A 20,449-nucleotide genomic window follows, 5' to 3' on the forward strand; every position below is an offset into this window, starting at 1 on the left:
CAGAAGCCCCTGCTGGGGGGGCTGGGGTGGGTGGGCCCTGCTGTTGTGGGAGCCCACCAGGCTTCCCCTGGGTCCTACTGCCCTTGATTCTTGTCATTTTTTACAGGAACCAAGGGCAGATAAATGCTAATTTTCTAAATTTTTTTTAGGGGCCCCGTGGGCCGGATAGAATGGCCTCGTGGGCCAAATGCGGCCCACTGGCTGTATTTTGCCCACCCCTACTATGCGGGGGGGACAGACAGACGACCTTTTGGATGGAAAGAAAAAGTAGGCTGCAAACATGCATATAAAAGGGAACTGCCTAAAACATGGAAGAATACGTTTTCAAGCCTGTATGTCCCATTACCGTAGTGCCTGGTGTCTCAAAGTATAAAATGCAGTCTTCAGTAGAAGTAAGTGTGAAAGGGAGGCACTTGGAGCTTTGATTTAAAAGGTTCGTAGAGCCTTGGTGGGAAACTGGCTTGTGCTGTCACCCAGTAGAGAGATTAGTCTGTACCGCAGGTAACCATGTTTTTATCACTCTCTTTGGCAAGTAGGGAAGAACCTGACAAGGTCACTGTGGCTCTGCCCTTATGCTGAGAAGGGTTGGCTGAGTGCCATGGCGTCCTGCAGTAACGGCCTGCAGTCAGCTGCAGGGCAATGCAGAAGGAAATTGAATTAAACAAGGCACGTGCTGTGGAAAAATGCCTGCTCTGCCTCTGCACTAAGGATTCTGACTAGACTAGTGTACACTGTCCACCCGGAACTAACCTGCACCTTTGAGAGAGGCTCTATGAAAACCCAGGGAAGCCTGTAATCCATATCTGGCATTTCTTCTGGGATTTGAACATTGTTTTCCTGTCGGCTTTTTTTTTTTTCCTGGAGGCTGATCACTACCACTTGGTTTAGCAATATCTTACTGCTCTGGCAAGAGCCATGTCCTGCCTTAGGCTGTGGAAACTAATAACCGAATGGTAGAATGCCACAACGCCCCTTTGGGAGTAAGCAGGCATCGAGTTCCAGGTGAAGCTGGGGGGACATGGTATCCCTGGAGTTGATCTCTCCAGTCTCCATTCAGACTTTGGGTTTGGACTGAGCAATATGGAGAAAATTAACTCTTAAATATGCCCTTAAAGTACGTCAGTGAAGCGGTGGCTAGAGGCCCTGATCAGCCTTGGGGTTTTGCAAAGCAGCCAGCAGAAGCACAAAGGAAGTCAGAGAGCTGTCCATCCTAAAAGGCTGACTAATGTCTTTCTTCCCCAGTACTGCCTGCCCTCCTCCTCTCCAACAACAGCTATTGAATGATCCTTATCAAATTAACATTTGACAGTAAATTACCATTAACCTTCTAACGACTGCAGCTTTGCAAGACATAAGCCAAAGAATTCTAGTCTTGTGGAACAGGTAAGGGAATGCAATCATGACCAGCCAAACGAGCTGTCAAGAGAAATGGCCTTTCTTCCTTTTGCCCCCCAGCTTGTTCTGTGACAATGTTGCATGGCGGAGCAGCCACAGTACATCTCATGTCTTCTGTACAGCAGGACTGGAGATTTCTTTGCCTGTGGGCACATATTTGCTTCTTCCAAAATATTCTAGCCAACAAGAGGGATTTCAGAAGTGTCTTAATGCTTTAGGCTGGAAAGGCTACAGCAAATTCTTTCCAACTACTTTAGTTGGTCTAATAAAAGATACCGGATTTACGCAAATAATCTTGTCTGCTTAATGCTTTAGGAGCGCAAGCTTTATATTAGTGATTATCAAGGTCCTGTGGCACCCTTGTTTGACTTGAGATCCTTACAAGTGCGTGCCAGGGTGCCACTTGTTCTTAGCGTTAAGTGTGCAAACCTGATTCACAAGGAGGAGGAAAGTTATTTTGAATAGGAACCCAGAGTGTCAAAAGTATTCAGACCTGTTGTGGTCTTTCTGAGTTTTTTGCAAAAGAATTTCTTTACGGTTTTGTGTTGGGTTTGTAGTTAAAAAATGAAAGAGCTGGTATTTTCCAAGGAGTGCCTTGACCATAAAAAGGTTGAGAACTACTGTCCTATGCAAATTCCTTGGCCACTTCAGAAATGCATTAAAATTTGCTGTGCTGACTTCAAGTAAATATTGGGTGACTGTTCCCAAAAGTAAGCTGGATTTGCCTTCAGGGCTCCATCAAACACACTCTCAAGAGAGTCTATTCAAGGAGGGAACAGAAGCAGTACTATGCAATCTGTTTCTAATCAAAACAGCCCAAAGTGAGCTGGTGAATACAGCTGCTTTTGAATAGTTTACTCACCAAAAATTACCCTCCTTGTTTTGTGGACAAAATCAAATTGCAATCAAAGCAAAGCAAACTCCTTTCAGAGTATTCATGAGCCCAAAGAAGCTAAATTGATCAAATTTCTTTGCTCCTCTTGATTCTAATTTTTTAAACATGGATAACTGTCACTTCTCCTTTATAAGCTAATTGGAACAACAAACAGTATGCTGGCAATCTGTATTCTGTGCATAACATGTCAGGGGAATGCTGGTGGAGCAACAATAGGTGAACTTAAAGCTTGTGAAAATAACTATGATGATGTGTTTGCAACCCTTAAAGTCTAGACTATGTAGTATTTATAAAGTCTTGTTCTAATGCTGACAAATTAAGCATCTCACAAATGGCTCTTTATGTTTAGCTTCTTATTAGCTGTATGATTTGTAACTACAGTAGATAGAAGATGGAGACAGAGCTTTAGAACAAAGCAATAACCCTCCTGTTTTCTGTAAGTCTTTGTGTTGTCCTTATACAGCTATGAGTCTGGCAATGACATTGTAGACCCGTTCATCAGGCCTGTGCTCCCTTAAGTAATACCCAACACTGCTGACCTAGCCAGTTTCCAAGTGGATCTTAATCTAGGTACATTATTTACTCCTTGAGTGGGATTAGTTCGTGAAATCTTGGACATTAAGAGCTGGAAACATCTCCAAATCGACTACAAATTGCGCTCAGTTCTCACCTGGAAGTTAGTGGTTTGCTCCAACACACAAGGATAAGTAGGAACTGTCTGCCTGGAAAATACCTTTTGTTCAGTGTTAGGAGTTCTCATCTTATTCCTTGTGCAATGTTTTCTTCTGGCAGTTGCTGTGACATTTGAGACATTGGAAGGTATTTTAACTTTTGGCTATTTTTGTGGGGTTTTTTGTTTTCTCCTAAATCTTCTGGGTCTGCACTCTGCGGTGTGTGAGTGTGGGAGGGATATGTTCCCTTCAGAGCTTCATCAAAGAATTTCATTCTGGACTTAAATGAATTGCTGCTGCTTTCGGCAAAGGGGGAAATTCTAAATATTTGTCTCACTTGACCCGATGTTCCCTCTGACTGATTGTTTCCAAAGTTGAACTGAACTTTCTCCAGAGGGGAAAATTTTTGTATGTCTGTATATAGCATAAGTTGTCCCTATAAATACCTTTTATACCCTCTATCTAAACCTTTTTCAAGCTGACAACATAAGCAGCAGAACTGGCTGAAAACTGGATGGAAAAACAAAGAGCATCCAATCAAATGTATAGACTTTTTCTGCCTTCTGGAGTAGTCTAGCTTTGTCATTTTCCAAGGTAGCTTTGCAAAAGTTTAGTTTAAAAAATAATGATTTTTTTAATATTTGGGGAAAAGTTCCTACCAAGTAACAGCTGAGTTATGGCATTACCAGTGTCACTAAGGGACTTTAAAATCAGCTGCATGTGCACAAAGCAAACAGCCAACTATATAGTTTTGCTTTAAAATTTCCATTAAAGTGTAAGGGCTAGGGGAAGATGGAAAATTTGAGGTGAATGGAAATGTCCTTGCAGAAAAAAAGGAAGGCATCCTGAGTTAAAGGGTCAAACTTTAACATCTTTTTCCTTTAAAGCAGTGGTTCTCAACCTGAAGGCACCCCTCATTGAACTCAAGGTATCCCTTGTTAGACTTAAGGCACCCCTCTCCAGCTCTTAGTTTTCACTCCTTTTTTTTTTTTTTTAGATTACAGAAAAATAGTAGAGCAATTCTTCTGTTGCAAAGAACTCAGACTACAGTTCCAATTTTAAATCTGTGTGTTTATTTTGCGAATCATGTTTGCCAGGGCACCTAGTTGAGAATCACTTCCTTAAAGACTGACTGGCTGTCCCATATGTGGCTGTTGTGTTTCCACTTCACTTCCAAAGCAACATGAAGATTCAGCTGCATGCCTGCATCACTCCCTTGGTAGCTTAGAAACTGAGATCTTGCCTTTATTTTTGGAGCTTGAATGTAGGATAAATAGGTTAAAAAAAGAAAGGAAAAAAAAAAGATTGCCCCAGCAGCGAAGTTGTAACTCAAATTTTCTAATGAAATAGCAATAGTTTCTACTGGCAGGAATTGCCCACATTGTAACAGTGGCAGGGGATTGTGGCTTGGATTAAAACACCCATCTGTTAAGAAGATAATGCATAGTGAGGATAGTCTTTGTTTAAGGTACTATAGAGGTGAGTTAAGAATTTCTACCTCGTTAGACATAACTGTGCTCTAATCTCATTCAGTGCCTGAAGGTCTTTTGTCAGAAGGAGGCTTCACTCTTGTACAGTCACACAGCCACGTGCAGAAATGAGCTGCCCTGCAAAGAACTCTGGCCGGAGGCAGGTTATTTTCAGGAAGACTTCACGTGACAAGTCGGTAAGTAACTCAAGAATTGGTTTGCGTTGCCACTGCAAGAAACAACTTGTTCTATATTCAGGCCCAGGTCTGAGCCCTAGGAAGCTGTATACATGTATTCTCAGAAAATGGACAATTTTTGATCAACAAAATAATGAAAAGTTACTTTAGATGCCAACTCACCTGTCCTTCCTTTGGACAATGCCTTTGCTGGCTACCCGGATGTCTAAATCAACATTCATTCTCTCTTTTCAGTCAGATGATGCAGAAGTTCATAACTGTACAGCTCTGAGCCTCTAAGGCAAGGAGCTGTGTTGTACTTCTGGGACTCAATCCTGCAATGTGCTGAGCCCACTACCCTGATCAGTTAAATATTTTAACAACAAAATAGTCCCATTGATGTCTCTGGGAACTACTCATGCTTAAATATTTTTGCCAGCTCAGGCAAGAATACTTAGCGTGTTGTGGGATTGGCTGTTATACAGTTGGGATGTCTTTCTCCTTCCTATAGCTGACTGTCTATCTGGGGAAACGAGACTTCATTGACAAAGTAGAGTGTGTGGAACCTGTCAGTAAGTATAGATGCATCCTTGCTACAGATTCTTTTTCAACTCTTATTAAGATCTAACATCTTTCTTCCACACTGCCTAATTTTTACTCTTTTCTCTTTGTGTTTCTAGTTGGTGTTGTTTATGTGGATCCCGAGCTTGTCAAGAAGAAGACAGGTGTGATATTTTATGTAATTTCAGAAATTTCCATTTCTTTTCAAAGTGATCTCCCACAGCAAAGCAATAATTTATCTTGCTTCCTAGGGTCTACATGGTCTATGCACATTTTGTCCTATTATAGTGAGGAAAAGCTCTAGTTACTGGGCATGCTGCTTTTACGTGTCCAGAGCTTCAGTCCAATTTATCCAATTAACTTATGGTGCTATTTATAATATGAATTGGAATTGGGCCAGAGGGCATGCGTAATCTGCTGTGTGTATTCTTTACAGTGTATGTGACTCTGACCTGTGCGTTCCGGTATGGCCAAGAAGACATTGATGTGATTGGCCTGGCTTTCCGAAGGGATCTGTATTACTATAGACTGCAGTTGTACCCACCAGCATACAAGCCAGACTCTCTCACCTCACTACAGGAACGTTTATTGAAGAAGCTGGGACGCAATGCTTACCCCTTTGTTTTTACAGTAAGTGTCTTACTAAGCCTCTAGCCTGCTTCTTGTCCACTGCTATCTGGGCTGTGAGTGTTCCAAGACTACCTGGAAGAAGGGATTAATAATAAGGAATCAAATAATCTAACTTTGAAACAAAGGTTAGGCCTTATTTATTTAATTATCCCAAATGAGCTCAACATTTAGTAGGACGGTGTTCCTGACTGCCCACAGGAAATTGCTCATAAAATGCAGACAAATGTGGTTACTTTTATGACTGTTAAACAGGGGTTAATTCATATATTCATAGATTGTTAGGGGCTGGAATGGACCTTGCAGATCATCAGGTCAAGCCACCCCACTCTAGGCAGGAAGACAACTGGTCAAGTGACCCCAGTGAAGCGACTGTCCACTCTCCTCTTGAACACCTCCAGGGTAGGTGACTGCACCACCTCTGGAGGGAGTTTATTCCACAGTCTAGACACCCTGACTGTGAAGGAGTTTTCTGTGGTATTAAGCCTGAAGCAGCCTTCCAGGAGTTTGTATCCATTGGTCCTAGTCTTCACTACGGGTGCCCTAGTGAACAGTTGTTCACAGAGCTCTTGATGCACTCCTCTGATATAGTGTTTCCACTATATCAGAGGAGTGCATCAAGAGCTCTGGGGACGCTATCAAGTCCCCTCTCAACCTTTTCTTCTTTAGGCTAAAGAGGCCCAGGTCCCCAGCCTTTCCTTGTATGGCTTGCCTTGCAAGTCCCTGATCATACGGGTTGCTCTTTTCTGGACCCTCTCAAGATTTTCCATGTCCTTACTGAAGTGCAGCGCCCAGAACTGGATGCAGTACTCCAACTGCAGTCTCATCTTTGGTGAATACAGCAGAAATATAACTTCCTTAGTTTTACACGAGGTGCATCAGTTGATGCATGCCAGCGTGGTGTTTGCCTTGCTGGCCACTGCATTGCACTGACGGTTCATATTCATGCAATGGTCAATCATTACCCCTAGGTCCCTTTTGGCTGTTGCTATACATTACCAGAACAATGAACTAGGGTGGGTCTGAGTTATGAAGTGCCCTAAAAGGTCAAGATTTAGAAATTGCTTCGATACGTGGCTCCCTTGAGGGGGGCACAAGCACTGTGTTGACTGGAAGGTTGCTGGGGTCCACCATAACAGGAAATGTTCAGATAACCTGGCTGCTACTGCCTAACAATAGACATTTTATGGTATGTTTGCATCCTTCCTTCTGTGTTGTCTACCCTAGCACTAGTCTCCTGCCCAATATCCTCAGATCCTGGGAAAATATTCCTCTACAATACTGAAGAGTGCCAGTCTAAGAGCCAACATACAGGATGGTATTTAGTGATAAAAGCAGATTTGCACAGTTGTGTTCTGAAGGGACTTCATGATGTCTCTGTGCCAGACATGTATGTAGCCTGCTTGTTCCCAAGTTTTCTAGGGAACAACACAAGACAGCTGCGTCTCAGCATTGGCTCAAGGCTGTCCCAGACCCAGTGCTGAAAATCAGCTGATTGACAGTGTCCACTGGGACAGCCTTGGGTCTGGAGACATGCCATATGTTCAATTTAAGGTGCTAAACAAATCAGACACAAAGATGTCATACCATATGTTCCATTATATGAGGAACATCTTTTGTGGATGGTTTGTCATTTTATAGTGCCATAAATTGGCTGACTGTGTAGCATTTGATGCTATTAACACATTCATCATGCCATAAATGTAACACCTGCCAGGGCATTTAATTTGTGACTCTCTCTCTCTCACTCCCCCAACAGGAGAAGCAGGGGGGGCAAAAAAATAAAATTAAAAAAATATATATATATATGGTGCTATGCTAGGAGACAGTTCTTGGTTCTAATCCTGGTTTTGTTGCTAACTTGCCGTGGAACTTCAGCCAAGTCATTTCACCTCTCTGACCCTTTGGTTTTCCTCCTACCCTTTCTGTCTTGTCTTAATTGTAAGCCCCTTTTGGGTAAATAAAGACACTCATTCACCTTGTATGTGTGTGTGCAGCAACAGAGCACCAGTCTAACTTCAGTCCTCTAAGCTCTATTGTAACACAATTAATCAATAACAGAATCATTGGGGTCCCTCCAAGTTGAGTGTTGGTTCTTTTGATAGGTTGCTTTGGGGAAGAAGAGGGCGTATTACAACTATTAGCATTTTTTTATAGATAACTAAAGGGCCTCATCTTCCAGGGCTGTGAGTTTTGCACCTTTCATGAGTATTATGTTATTTTATGAAGAAAAGAAGTTGGAGGGCTAAACAACTTTCTTTTTTTTGCCGCCTCATTCCTTCAGTTTCCAGATAATCTGCCCTGCTCAGTCTGCTTGCAGCCATCCCCTCGTGATGCCAATAAGGTGAGACCAACAGGATTTTATAACCTCAATGTTTTCATTGGGAAGAAGATAATTAAAAAAAAACACTTGTCTGGCTTGAAGAGTACAGAAGCAAGAGCTAGGTATACAGGGGTAAATATACCTCTCATCACTGGAAAGGCTGCATGTTGTGAATGCTGCTTGTGTTTGACAGGAAACAAGCTAGAGAAAGTTGTGGAGTCAGAGTTTGGGCACTTGGAGTAGGACGCTGAATCCAACTGTTAATAGCAGGCAACTAACCAGCATATATCTGTTATAAAAGATAAAGCACGAGATCAAACCTGAGGTATTCCTTCAGTACACTGTTGAAGTTAGAGTCAGCCCCAAATGGAATGAGCATGGCAATGCTTAATGGGTTCTTGCAAGATATCCAGTTGGATCAGATGTAGAAGAAATCACATGCTTAAAGTTTGTTGATTTTGTTAGACCATGCCAATATATCCCACTAATCTATAGCTTATGTGAGAGAGAGATGTTGGCTTCAGAAGTGTTGGAAAGTTGCAAGGTAATGATATGTTCTTCAGATTTGATGCAGTTAAAGAAAAAATTCCATTCACTTTATTGGACACTTGTCCAAATGATAAGAGTGAGCGTATGAGATGAACAATGCAGATGCTGGGAAGACAGTGGGTGCCACAGGAGTATGTGGAGTATCTGCTTTGCTAAAACAAAATATTTTAGCAAAAGGTTCCACAAATTATTAAGGAATGCCACTTGCCTACATAGACCTTTGCAGAATTTTCTAAGTTACATGCAGTCCTGCTGGAACAAGAGTGAGTATTTTGCTGATCATAAAGAGTTGTCTTCAGACACTGAAAAGCCTTTGTTTATGAAAGACTGCTGCCTCTAGGTGCTGGCATAACCAAGAAATTTTAGAAATATAGAGTACACATTTAAGTTTAAGTCTACAACACCTATCCTCTCAGTGGGGATGCCAGCTGTTAAGTTCAGGGTGAAGTTTCCATACCATAGGGACACATGCAGAGTCCTCATTATAGGAAGATTCTTAAATATGTGCTAAAGTGCTCCCAGCTTTAGAACTCCAATCTTACAGACTCTCTCTCTTGCTCTCTCTCTCTCTCCTGGCCTGGAAGTCCTGTGGAGTGGACTTTGAGGTTAAAGCTTTCCATGCAGAGAATTTGGAAGACAGAATTCGTAAAAGGTAACAGAACAAGTGTTCTTAGCATTGGAGGGTTGGGGGACGAGTGCAGGCTGTTCAGCTTGTTCAGTTATACTTCATAAATTGCTGGTCAGATCCTCCTGTTAGGAATGTTCCTGGAAGTGTGAGCACAAATAAGCTACCATCTCAGTGCAGTATCAGGTCCTGTTCTATTAACTGCCATTGTGTTTGCTCTTTTCCAGGCACTCTGTGCGCCTGTTGATTCGTAAGATGCAGTTTGCTGTGGAAGAAACAGGACCCCAACCTCGAGTTGAGACCACTTGGCAGTTTTTCATGTCAAGTAAACCATTGCACTTGACAGCATCCCTCAGCAAAGAGGTGAGAAATCTGGACCAGGGAGCATGGCATGCTCATCATTGAGATTCATATACTTATTTCACTGTCCCATGGCCTTTTCTTGAGATCTGTGCTTGGGGTCAACCTACATTTGCCCTTATAATCAAGAGCTCTGTTTCTGGGAGAAGCTTGGAAATGGAGTGCATGAGCTCCTTCACTCATCTCGTCAGGACTCAGCAGAGCTATTAAAGTAATTGGAAAGGCTTTCCTTGTCTTCCATGTGTGTTGAATCAGGCCCTTGGAAATGGCTGTAGTTAAGTGGGTGTGGGAGCATTGAGCACTCCAATCTACATGCAACAGAAAGCCTTGCAGCAGGGACTAGAACTGTATTATTTGTGAGACCGCCCTCCTGCTTGATCAAGTTCAGCATTGCCAATCTGACTCTTCCAGCTCTACTACCATGGTGAGCCCATTCCTGTCACAGTCACTGTGACCAATAACACCGAGAAGACGGTGAAGAAGATCAAAGTGATGGGTAAGTTTTTTACTGTTGTCCATAGTCCTGCAAGGGCTGCAGAGTGCTCTTGTGATTGAACAGCACTTGGAGCAATGCAGGACCTAGTAATCTTACTCATTTTTAAACAGATGAAACTGGCCTGTCCCACCCCATATCCCTACCAGTGTTGTTGTGTTGCTGCTCTACTGCCTTTCATAAAATAGTATGCTCCAGAGAGGTCATCTGCTCACTGTCTTGTCCCCGGTTAGGCGGTATGGCTCTGAGGCCTCTAGATGTAGCCCTTTGCCTGTACTCACAATTGAGTCTGGCTTTTTACCTCATTAGCAGAGAGATAATTAGCCATGATAGTCTCAAGTTTGGCAGAAGGCAAGATAGAGATGCACCTTATAGATTAACTAAATAAGATGCGCGCACACACATACATATATAAAAACTTATATATAATGCAACTAATATATAGTACAAGCTTTTGTGAGCTCAAGTTCACTTCATGAGATGCTGTTAAAGGACAGCATAGAGCAGTGTCTGAAGCAGTGATATGAATACGAAAGATGGAGCGGAAAAATGAGGGAGAGAGAAGGTGGAGGTGGGGGGAGAGACGGAAAAGCAAAAAACCCACAGGAACAATGGGGTTACAAAAGCTAATCCAGGTAATGGGATAAGAATCTGCAATCCCTCCTTGAACCATACTTAACACAATCCAGTTTATAGATGATTTCTTGTTTTGCAATTTCCTGTTCAAAACAGCTTTTAAAATTTTGCTGCCTGAGAACAGAAATCCTGATGTCGGCAATGCATTTTAACCTTGTTAACAGAAATGTATGGCATTGTAGGAGACTGGCCCCTTTGATGGCATTGCAGAGCACATCCCCATTCTTTCTCACAAGGTTTCCTCAAATCAGATGTTTAAGGTTTAACTCCAGTACTACCTCCTATTGTTTTAACTTGTATTACAGCAGTACCTAAGCGACCTCTCTTGACATGAAAATTTCATTGTAATTGGTCTTCTATTGATCACAGAGAGACAAAGGTTAGGAGAAAGAACAAAGACACTGATGAAGCGACTTGCCCAGGAGTTGCACAAAAACAGAATGCAGATCTCTTAAGTCCCAATCCAGTGCTGTTGCTTGAAAACAAAGATGACAGGTGTCACCAAGTGAGAGATTCAGAACTTTATCGGGAGACATCACCAGAGATCCTAGTTTTCCATTTGCCATGGAAAACCACAGAAGAACATGGAATCCTCGTTTCTCCATGACCTACCAAAAGTGCAACAGTGTCCTGCGGAAAGCAGCACCATTTCTGCTCTCTTTTATTTGTGCTGTGGTCTTTGCCTCTTGATCAGTCAGTGCGGGGGAGGGAGGGAGAGGGGTTGTGCTGTTGATTGGCCAAGAGGAAAAACCACGGCACAAAAAGAAGAGAGCAGAAATGGCATTGCAGTGGCATCCCATGGTGAGCACTTTTGATGGGTTGTGGAAAAACACGGCTTTTTGTGTTGTTGTTTTTTTTTTAAACAGATTTTCTGCATTTTTCCCCATAGAAAACTAAGATTCCTGGTCATCACTGACTGGGGGATGTTTTCCGGTGAAGTTCTGCAGGTCCTGGCTCTCGGCCTTGTGCCATTCAGTGTTGCTGTTAGCAATGATTTGAAATTAAACAGAAAATCACTACTGCTGGTGGAGGGGGTAGAAAATGCCCTCCTCTCATTGACCTTAAAATCAAACATAGTGATCTGAATTGCTTGGTAGCTGGCCCGTTTAGACAAATGCATTGTAACATAGAAATGCAGGTTCATTAGTCTAGGAACAAAAAAGTCTACACATGCAGAACAAGGCCATTTATCCTAGTGCAACTCTGAAAAGTATTTTGGGGCCATAATGGACAACAAATTTGACAAATCAACAAAAAAGTGTAAGATTGGAGCAAATGTGATCCTTGAAAGTGTAGATAAGGGGAGGAGTAAGTAGTAATTGGGAGGTGATTTACCTCGGTATATGGTATTCATTTGCCAAGAAATGTCAAAAGTTTGGGAAGGGAACAGAAAAGAGCCACACAGATGATGTGAGGACTAGGGAAAATGCCTTTTAGCGAGAGACTAAAGCACTCCATCCTGTGGAGTTTATCCAAAATATCCAAGAGATGTCTCAATGGTGTCAGTACCTTCATCGGGGGAAAAAATGCCAGGTATTAGTGTGGTCTTTGCATCTAGCAGGGAAAGGCAGAAGGAACTAATAGCTACAAATTGAGGGGAAGGTGTAAATTTGTCACAGCAAAGGAAATTAACCATTGAAATGAATGACCAAGGGCAGTAGGGAGTTCTTGGCATCTTGATGTCTTCACATCAGGATTGAATGCCATTTCAGGAAGAGAAGTGCTTTAGTTGAACGTTTTTGGCCCAGTGCAGCAGTTCAGACTACGTAACCACATGGTCCCTTTGGGCTGTAAAATCTGTTAATGGCATAGGCTCTGGCTGGTGCCCCTCTTTGTTCATCCAGCTCATCAGAATTGTAGAGGCTGGGTGTACAATGCTGCCTGTGCATAACTTCAATGTGCCTCAAAAATGTGTTGTCATTTCTGTTTCAGTGGAACAAGTTGCCAATGTGGTTTTATATTCAAGTGACTATTACTCAAAGGTGGTAGCAACAGAGGAAGCACCGTGAGTGTCTCAGCACTGTTTTCCCTTCCTTGCCTTGCTCAGTCTTTTACTTTCCATCCCTTTAATAACTTCCACTCCAGAAAAGAGGGACTCTCTCGTTGTTTGGAGGGAGCTTCCTAATGTCACCTTGCCTTTCTGTAAGTAGGGGGACAATAAGGTGAGCTTCTGTGTTTTGATGATCCACTCTTTCTCTGTGCCATGCCCATGACAAACAGCTCACTTAATGCACTGAGAGAGATCTTTTGCCAGCTCTACTTCCATTCTTAATGACAGATTTATAGGGTCTTAGTTTTTTTTAGACCATCAGGGATATCCCCATTTTCTACTCTGTGATCTTTACAATGATCTCAGAGGTTGACAAGTGTCATGCACCAATCTATCCCTTTTAGGATGTAGGAATTTCAAAATGTTGTAATTTTTCCCAAACCCAATTTGGAATAGTTATGTATTAATACAGTTTTCTATGTGTATTTAAGATCTCAATATTTGTGTAGTTGTTATTAGCACATGATACTTCAAAAGACCAACACTTAAGTAATAAATGTACTAGTTTTTGAGTACAAAAAAGTCCCTTCTGGTTGTGGTAGGGTTAATGACCAATTAGGACATGCTTCTGCCCTCGGTTGTAAATTGCAATTCCCACTGACAACTACTCCTGTGATTGTTACTCACCTGCTAATCTATACATATATTTGGATTCTGTATCTCTTACCGTATTAATGTTCATATAGGACTAGCCCCACCATCCTGATGCCTTCCACATAGTTTTAAAATCACAGAACCTAACAGTCCACAGTAAGTCCACTAGTGTGTCCTCATTAAGTAGCCCTGAGAAGTTAACTAACTGGACTTTTGCACACATCCCACTTACCTTATCATGTACTGACCTCTCAGTCCACTGCTTACCCATCAGTTACCAGAAGAGGTGAAAATGAGTTTTACAAACCAGTTAGTGTGGACGTATATCATGTGGATTGAAATGCTAACACATGAGGCATGTAATGTCCATGTTCAAAAGATTCAAAGGGGCTGGGAGGGTGAAATAATTGAAAGAATATAAATTGTTGACTGCAGCTTGATTTGGTCTGAGATTGTGCCATGACTTATTCTGTTGTTATGCCCTTCACTCTGGTAACATGTGTGATTTGATCATAATTTAAAAGAACCTACATGCAAAGATTTCTGATGGGAAAGGAGTCCATGGTCTAGCAAAAAAGATCCAAAAGAAAGAATAAGTTGAAGACTAACTCAAACTAGAAATTAGTTGCCAACCTCAGAGAAGCTTACCATTGGAACTGTTACTAAGGAACATGGGAGACCTCCATCGCTCAGAGCTTTCTTAACTCATAATTGGATATCTCTAAAAGAGATGCGTATTTTCTTTTTCAGCTGGAAGCTATGGAGGAATCATTGGTGAGATCCAATGACCTGTCTTATGCAGACTAGATCATAGTGTCTATTTTTTTTTTTTTTTAAAGAAAGTTCTGAGCAATTGATGCCTGGTTCTTGAATCTGTTCTGAAATGTTCTTCACCAGTTTTGTTCATAAACTTTAATGTGTGTCTCACTTTCCCTCACTACATGCACCCAGGGACAAGGTGCCACCGAATGGTAGCCTCACCACAACATTGAAACTTGTGCCCTTGCTGGCAAATAATCGTGAGGTACGGGAGATAGCGCTGGATGGAAAGCTGAAGGATGAAGATACTAACTTGGCTTCTAGTACCCTGTGAGTCCTCTTTTGAAGGATGCCTACTAATAGAGACTTCCAAAGCGGAAGGGAGAGTAGAGAGGAAGTATCTTTTTATCACATTAAGATGTGCACACATACACCCTCTCACTCCTATCTCAGTAAGACATTGGTTAAATGAGTGATTTGTTGTATTTAGGGTTGACAACCTATGGCCTGCAGCCCAGATACAGCTCACTGAATCATTGGCTATGACCCATGGATGTGTGGGGTTTCAGTGCCATTTGGCAGCAGGAGGCCCTCCCTGTGCTGCCATGGGTGCACACCAGTGGTGGGTGGGTTCTGGTACCCACTGCTCTGGCTTGTTTGACCTGGAGTGGCTCATTCTGGGCTGCAGTTGAGAGGCTGTCTACCTGCTTTCTTCTATATTGTGTTTACCATGTTCACTTGCATACCACATGTACCTTTCCCCCCAAAATCAGCCTTTCAAGATTGGCATTTGTGTCTTAAGTGTGGAAGCAGGGGTTTTTTCTGGAATAGAAGCATGGACATGCAGTTCTCAAATGGCTACTAAAATGGCTGTCACATTTCTTCTTGACTTGGCAAGCAGAAGGGGCAGAGTCTAGTGTTAACTCTCTCACAGCCACTAAGGAATTTGAAGTGACTATCAGCTGAGCACTGGAGCTTGTGCCTGAAGCAGCTATAGATCTGATTCAGGGCAAGTGAGCCTTGATGAGGCTTGTGGCACAGAAACAGCACTTTATGTAGAGAAACTTATATAAAGAGCTATTTATAGCAAAGAAGCAATAGTCTTGCAAGGGTTTGAGGTCTAGCTTTGTTGCTGTCTTGCTACACTAGGAAGATCCTGCTGCCTCATCCAGGCTGTCTTCTGGGATGTTGCATTTCCTAGTCACTCTGTTTCCAGGAGAACATGTCACAGTCACCCATGACTCTGGAATTTTGTTTTTCTATATTCTGCCCCCCCCTCCCAAAAAAACCAAAACCCAAACAAAAAACCAAAAAACCCAAGGTGCATGGTTACTTGGGGGCTTATGGTATACAAGAAAACATAGGATTCAGCCCAGAATCCATTTCCATTTACTAGCTCCCTAAGGGATGTATAAAAATTCCCAAGTTATAAAAGGGCAGTCCCAATGTATTACACCCAGAAAAATTAGGATGGAATGCACTTGTGTCTTACTAGCTGCATGCTGGTAAGCTCTGCAGCTATACTGCATCGTCCTACTCTGTCTTTCGTTCTTGTAGAATTAAAGAAGGGATGGACAAGACTGTGTTTGGGATTCTGGTTGCCTACAGGGTCAAGGTGAAGCTCATCGTCTCGGGGTAAGTGCAGTAGATTTCTTGGTGTCTGCCTATGGTAAAAAGGGACTGAAAAATGCATATATTGTAGGGGAATGCACAGGGCAATCTATTGCTAGAAGAACGGAATATAAAGTTTAGGACAGTCTGGCTTCCTCTGCTGGAAACTACCTAATTTGGCCAATCCTAAAAAGCTTTCCTGAACATGAAGAGTGAACTGTCAGGTGCCAAGATGCCCTTGTAGCTGAATTCTGAGTCTCTTGACTTTTTTGTTTGTTTTTTTATTGTGTTGTTGTTTGGAGAGTGTAACTTTTCTTCTATAAGAGGTCAAAAAAGCTTAAATCAAAATGCACTTCTTGGCCCTTAAATAGAGTACTACAGGCTTTACGAGTTTACTGGGAGATGCTAATGTTATCTCACTACTTGGCTCAATCTGGGAAAGCTTTTGCAACTTAGTTGATGAGAAGTGGTATTCAGTTTGAATGCAAATCCACACCATACCCAGAGCCTGACGAAGGGACTTTGATCCCGAAAGCTTGCAGAAAAGGACAATTGTCTTGCCATTTTCCAGTTGGTCTAATAAAAGGTATCATTTTTGAACCAAGAGCTCTAGTTTTTTGTATGTCTTTTTGCCTCAGACCAACACGGCTACCAAGTACACCCCTGAATCCACACCATGTGCTCTCTGCCTTTCTGACTAGCATGTAAAGTAGTCAGTGGCTTGGCTTATTCTTGTGATAAAATAGCTGTTTCTTTTTACAGTCATCTGGCTCCCATTTCATGGTGTTTGAAGTTCAGAAACACTTACCCTCCTTCCACAGAATGGATTTGGAAAACTAACACTTTATAAACTTTACCTGACTGCCTGAGAGAGAAATAGCTCATTTTGCTCACTTAATTCTTTGTGCTTAGTTGTGTGTAGGAGGAGGTAGACAAGGTTATGGATATGAGGAAAGGACCAGTAGAAAGTGAAGTCAGTGGAGATGCTCTTGGAATTTTAGCATCCAACACACTAAAAAATAATGATGTTCTGATGAACAGTCTCTTATTTCACAGTCACGGTCCTACCCTTTTTCTGCAGTTACTACCATACTCCTTTATATTAAAAGGAGTATTGAAATCATGTTAAGAAAATGAGGCAGATGAACGCCCATTGAATTGGTGAGGCTTCCTAGTTATATTCTCGCCTGTGTGTTCCATTCCATTTCTCCTGGCTGGTACGACTATACAGTATTTAGGATTGAATAGCACTTCTTATCTGCAGCCCATATCTTTCCACCTCATTTTGTTTTTTTCTTTTGATTTACTGTGCCCCAACTTCCAGTATCACCTGCAGAACTGATTGTGGCTGAATTTACATTAAAGATGTCTACCAAAGTTTGGTTTTTAAGAACCATGCAGGATACAGAGATGGGCTCTGGGCTTCTTAAATATTACTGGTTTATTTAAAACCTCTGGAAGGCCTTGGAGCTCAGGACTGTTCTCCAATGAACAGAAAATATCAGTTCTGAAACAGATGCATCATTGTGTCAAATGACTACAGCAGTCACCTGGCAGTGGTCAAAGCCACCAGATTATTAATAGTTTGAGAGCTCTGGTGCTGGATACTGAGGGAGGGACTGGGACAAGGGCAGGTAGGTGGGAGGCCATGTGTTGTTTGGAGGGAAAAATGAAGCACGGCAGAAGTTTAAAAGCTCTGTCTTTGTTTCCTTACTTAGCATTCTGGGAGATATCATGTCCAGGTAAAGGTTCTTTATTTTCTTCTTTTTCCAAACTCTACAATTATAGATATATCACTTTGCTTCCTCACCCTTCCTCAACTATCATTCCTCTCCTGCCTCCCCAACCCCTTAAAACTGCTTGAGCAAAGGAATCTAAACATGCCAATGGGATAAACTAAAGCTTAGGCATCGATGCAAATTGGGCTGTGAAGTGTGTTGCCTATAGCAAAGAGCAAGAAAAGAATAGTATTTGGCACATCTTATGCTAAAACCAGTCATTGGTAGAGGAGGTTGACTACAGCTGGGTTTTGGATGGATAAATCTGAGCATGGGTCTTTGTTGGGGACTGATTATAGCTGAGGTTAGGGATGGGTGGTGCTGGATTCTAGATCAGTGAGACTCAGGGTTGGATCAGATCTGTAAGGTGCAAACCTGATTGAAAGGACAGTTATACTGGGCATGTGGGTCTGATGCTTTCTCTTCTCTCTCCGCAGTGAAGTGTGCACAGAGCTGCCATTCCGTCTCATGAACCCCAAACCTGAGGAGAATGCAGGTCAGTAGTGCCACATTTCAGCTTTTATTGCTTATGTAACCAGCCACGAACTCTTGCATATGATGATGGTTGCTGGAGCGATCATGATTCCTACTATAACAGAAAACTAGCATGAGAGCAAGAAATATGCCAGAAGTAAGTGTGGTCTGTTCATCAGCTTCATCCAGGAAGGAAGGTGCTGAGGTAACATATAACACTATCACGTTTAGGTCCTTTATTGCACCTAAGCTTACCTCTTTGCTGAAACACACGGTGGGCTTGTCTCTTTCAGGGAACATTACATAGAAATTAGCGTAAGAACTTAACTATAAAGTCTATTGTAAGTAAAAACCCTGAATGTAGATGTTAAGACTTTGGAGTCAGACTCCAAGTACCATAACATTTCCTAATAAACTTTAAATACACATAAACATTGCAAATGCTGGAGTCCTTGTGAAAGCCTTTTGTTAAACGGGTAGTAAATCTGTTGCTCTTTCTACATACTTTCCCATTTTGTTGCTGTTACTACTATTTTAATGCAAGACTTTAATAGGACCTTCACCTTTCTCAAGCACATGATTATAACCACAACTCATCTCATCTTCAGAGATTTCTCCATATATAGTACAGGTCAATTGGACTCTTCTGAGCTTGAGGAGAATGGTAGCATCACTCTTTGTTTTCAAGTGCTTCAGGGCCTTCATAGTAAACAAGACTCTGATCCTTATAGCTAGCAGGATTCTAGCCCTTAGGTTAATAACTGACCGGTCTCTTCAGTTGCTAGTGAAACGATCATCTGTAACCTGTACTAAAATTGTCCAGGTTTTAGGAACCCGCTTTCACAGCAAACTTATTTCTTAGTCCTGTATGGGTCACCTGTTGAGTACACAGGACTATATTTGTTGTATGGGAGTTGCAGGACTGCTTGGCCAAAAGAAAAATAACTTATCCAGCTTAGGAAACCACCAGTAACTGCCACCCCCTTACCTATGCATATTTCCAGGCCCTTCTGAGTCACCTTGTCCTCTGCATGTATACAGAAATCAGTGTTACCTCCCTACTGCTGTACTTCTTCTTTCTTTGAGCCAGAATGCTAAGCATAGCATATAAGGCACATGGGTTACATGCAATCTTGCTCTCAAACAACATGGTTGTTGCTCCTCAGCACAGAGTAACAACTGCAGTGGAAGTGTCAAAATGAACCAAACAGACTTCACATGTAGGAAAAGTGTTGGAGGAGGAGTCAAAGGATAAAGGTTTTTATTGGGCTAAGTATGTTCTAAATAGAAGCCCATACTTGAAAGGGACAGGCTTGAATCCTGGTTTCTTTTTGTCAATTATCCTTACATTGGAGGAGGAAAACCACACACATTGTGACAAACAGAAATCAATGACAAAGACCAGAGCTCCCCTTCACATTAATGTTTCCTTATTAGATAAAACTGGATGTTTTCTTTAACCTGTTTGAGGCCAGAGAGTGACTTGGGGCTTGCCTACCCTACAATAATGTATGGTGCTACACTGGGCTTGCAGAGCTGTACTGGGTGAGCCTCTAGTAGGAATACAGGGTACACCAGGAGAAGGGGGTTTTCTGCTCCCCAACACAATCTAAACCATTAAGTGCTTCTGCCAATGTAGCTGTGTTCACAGGAGGAGTTTTGCCTCATCATCACTATATCAGTGATTTTGTTTTCATAGTTTCATAGTAGCTAGGGTCAGGAGGGACCTGATCAGATCATCTAGCCTGACCCCCTGCCACAGGCAGGAATGAATGCTGGGTTCACAAGACCCCAGACAGGTGATCATCTAACCTCTTTTTGAATTTGCCCAAGGTAGGGGCGAGGACCACTTCCCTAGGAAGTTGGTTCCAGATTCTGGCCACCCTAACTGTAAAATATTGCCTTCTGATCTCTAACCTAAACCTATTCTCTATCAGCTTATTACCATTGTTCCTCGTCACCCCAGGTGGTGCTGAGGAGAACAGGGCTCTTCCTATTTGCTGATGATCTCCCCTGATGAGTTTGTAGACAGCCACCAGGTCCCCCCTCAGCCGCCTCTTGCTGAAGCTGAATAGGTTCAGGTCCCTCAGTCTCTCCTCGTAGGGCCTGTCCTGCTGCCCTCTCACCAAGTGGGTGGTCCTCTTCTGAACCCTCTCCAGGCTGGCCGTATCCTTTTTAAAGTGCGGCACCCAGTACTGGACGCAGTACTCCAATTGCAGCCTGACCAGTGTCGCATAGAGGGGGAGTATCACCTCTCTGGACCAGCTTGAGATGCACCTTTGGATGCATGACAAGGTATGGTTGGCCTTGCTTGCTGCGGTCTGGCATTAGTGGCTCATGTTCACCTTGGAGTCAATAATGACTCCAAGATCCCTTTCCACCTCTGTGCTTTCAAGAGGGGAG

At 42.4% G+C, this 20,449-nt stretch overlaps 1 protein-coding gene across 6 annotated transcripts in view; it reads left to right on the forward strand.

Moving 5' to 3' along the window:
• SAG (S-antigen visual arrestin) overlaps positions 1-20,449 on the forward strand; it is a 40,246-nt gene that overhangs the window by 6,335 nt on the left and 13,462 nt on the right. For 2 of the 6 annotated variants that reach the window (XM_025209437.1, XM_025209399.1), the window contains exons 1-14: positions 119-3,555; positions 4,495-4,627; positions 5,118-5,178; positions 5,287-5,331; positions 5,604-5,797; positions 8,079-8,138; positions 9,251-9,318; positions 9,519-9,654; positions 10,063-10,147; positions 12,713-12,785; positions 14,376-14,513; positions 15,741-15,818; positions 17,513-17,536; positions 18,010-18,068. In XM_025209437.1, coding sequence (XP_025065222.1) covers positions 4,559-4,627; positions 5,118-5,178; positions 5,287-5,331; positions 5,604-5,797; positions 8,079-8,138; positions 9,251-9,318; positions 9,519-9,654; positions 10,063-10,147; positions 12,713-12,785; positions 14,376-14,513; positions 15,741-15,818; positions 17,513-17,536; positions 18,010-18,068 — 1,090 coding nt within the window. In that variant the 5' untranslated portion in view covers positions 119-3,555; positions 4,495-4,558. Of the gene's footprint in view, positions 1-118; positions 3,556-4,494; positions 4,628-5,117; positions 5,179-5,286; positions 5,332-5,603; positions 5,798-8,078; positions 8,139-9,250; positions 9,319-9,518; positions 9,655-10,062; positions 10,148-12,712; positions 12,786-14,375; positions 14,514-15,740; positions 15,819-17,512; positions 17,537-18,009; positions 18,069-20,449 lie in introns of those variants that run through there. The other 4 variants (XM_025209420.1, XM_025209425.1, XM_025209410.1 and 1 more) reach the window with 3 other exon arrangements.

The sequence above is a fragment of the Alligator sinensis genome, unplaced genomic scaffold, assembly GCF_000455745.1.
Source record: "Alligator sinensis unplaced genomic scaffold, ASM45574v1 scaffold237_1, whole genome shotgun sequence".
NCBI classification, from domain to species: Eukaryota; Metazoa; Chordata; order Crocodylia; family Alligatoridae; genus Alligator; species Alligator sinensis.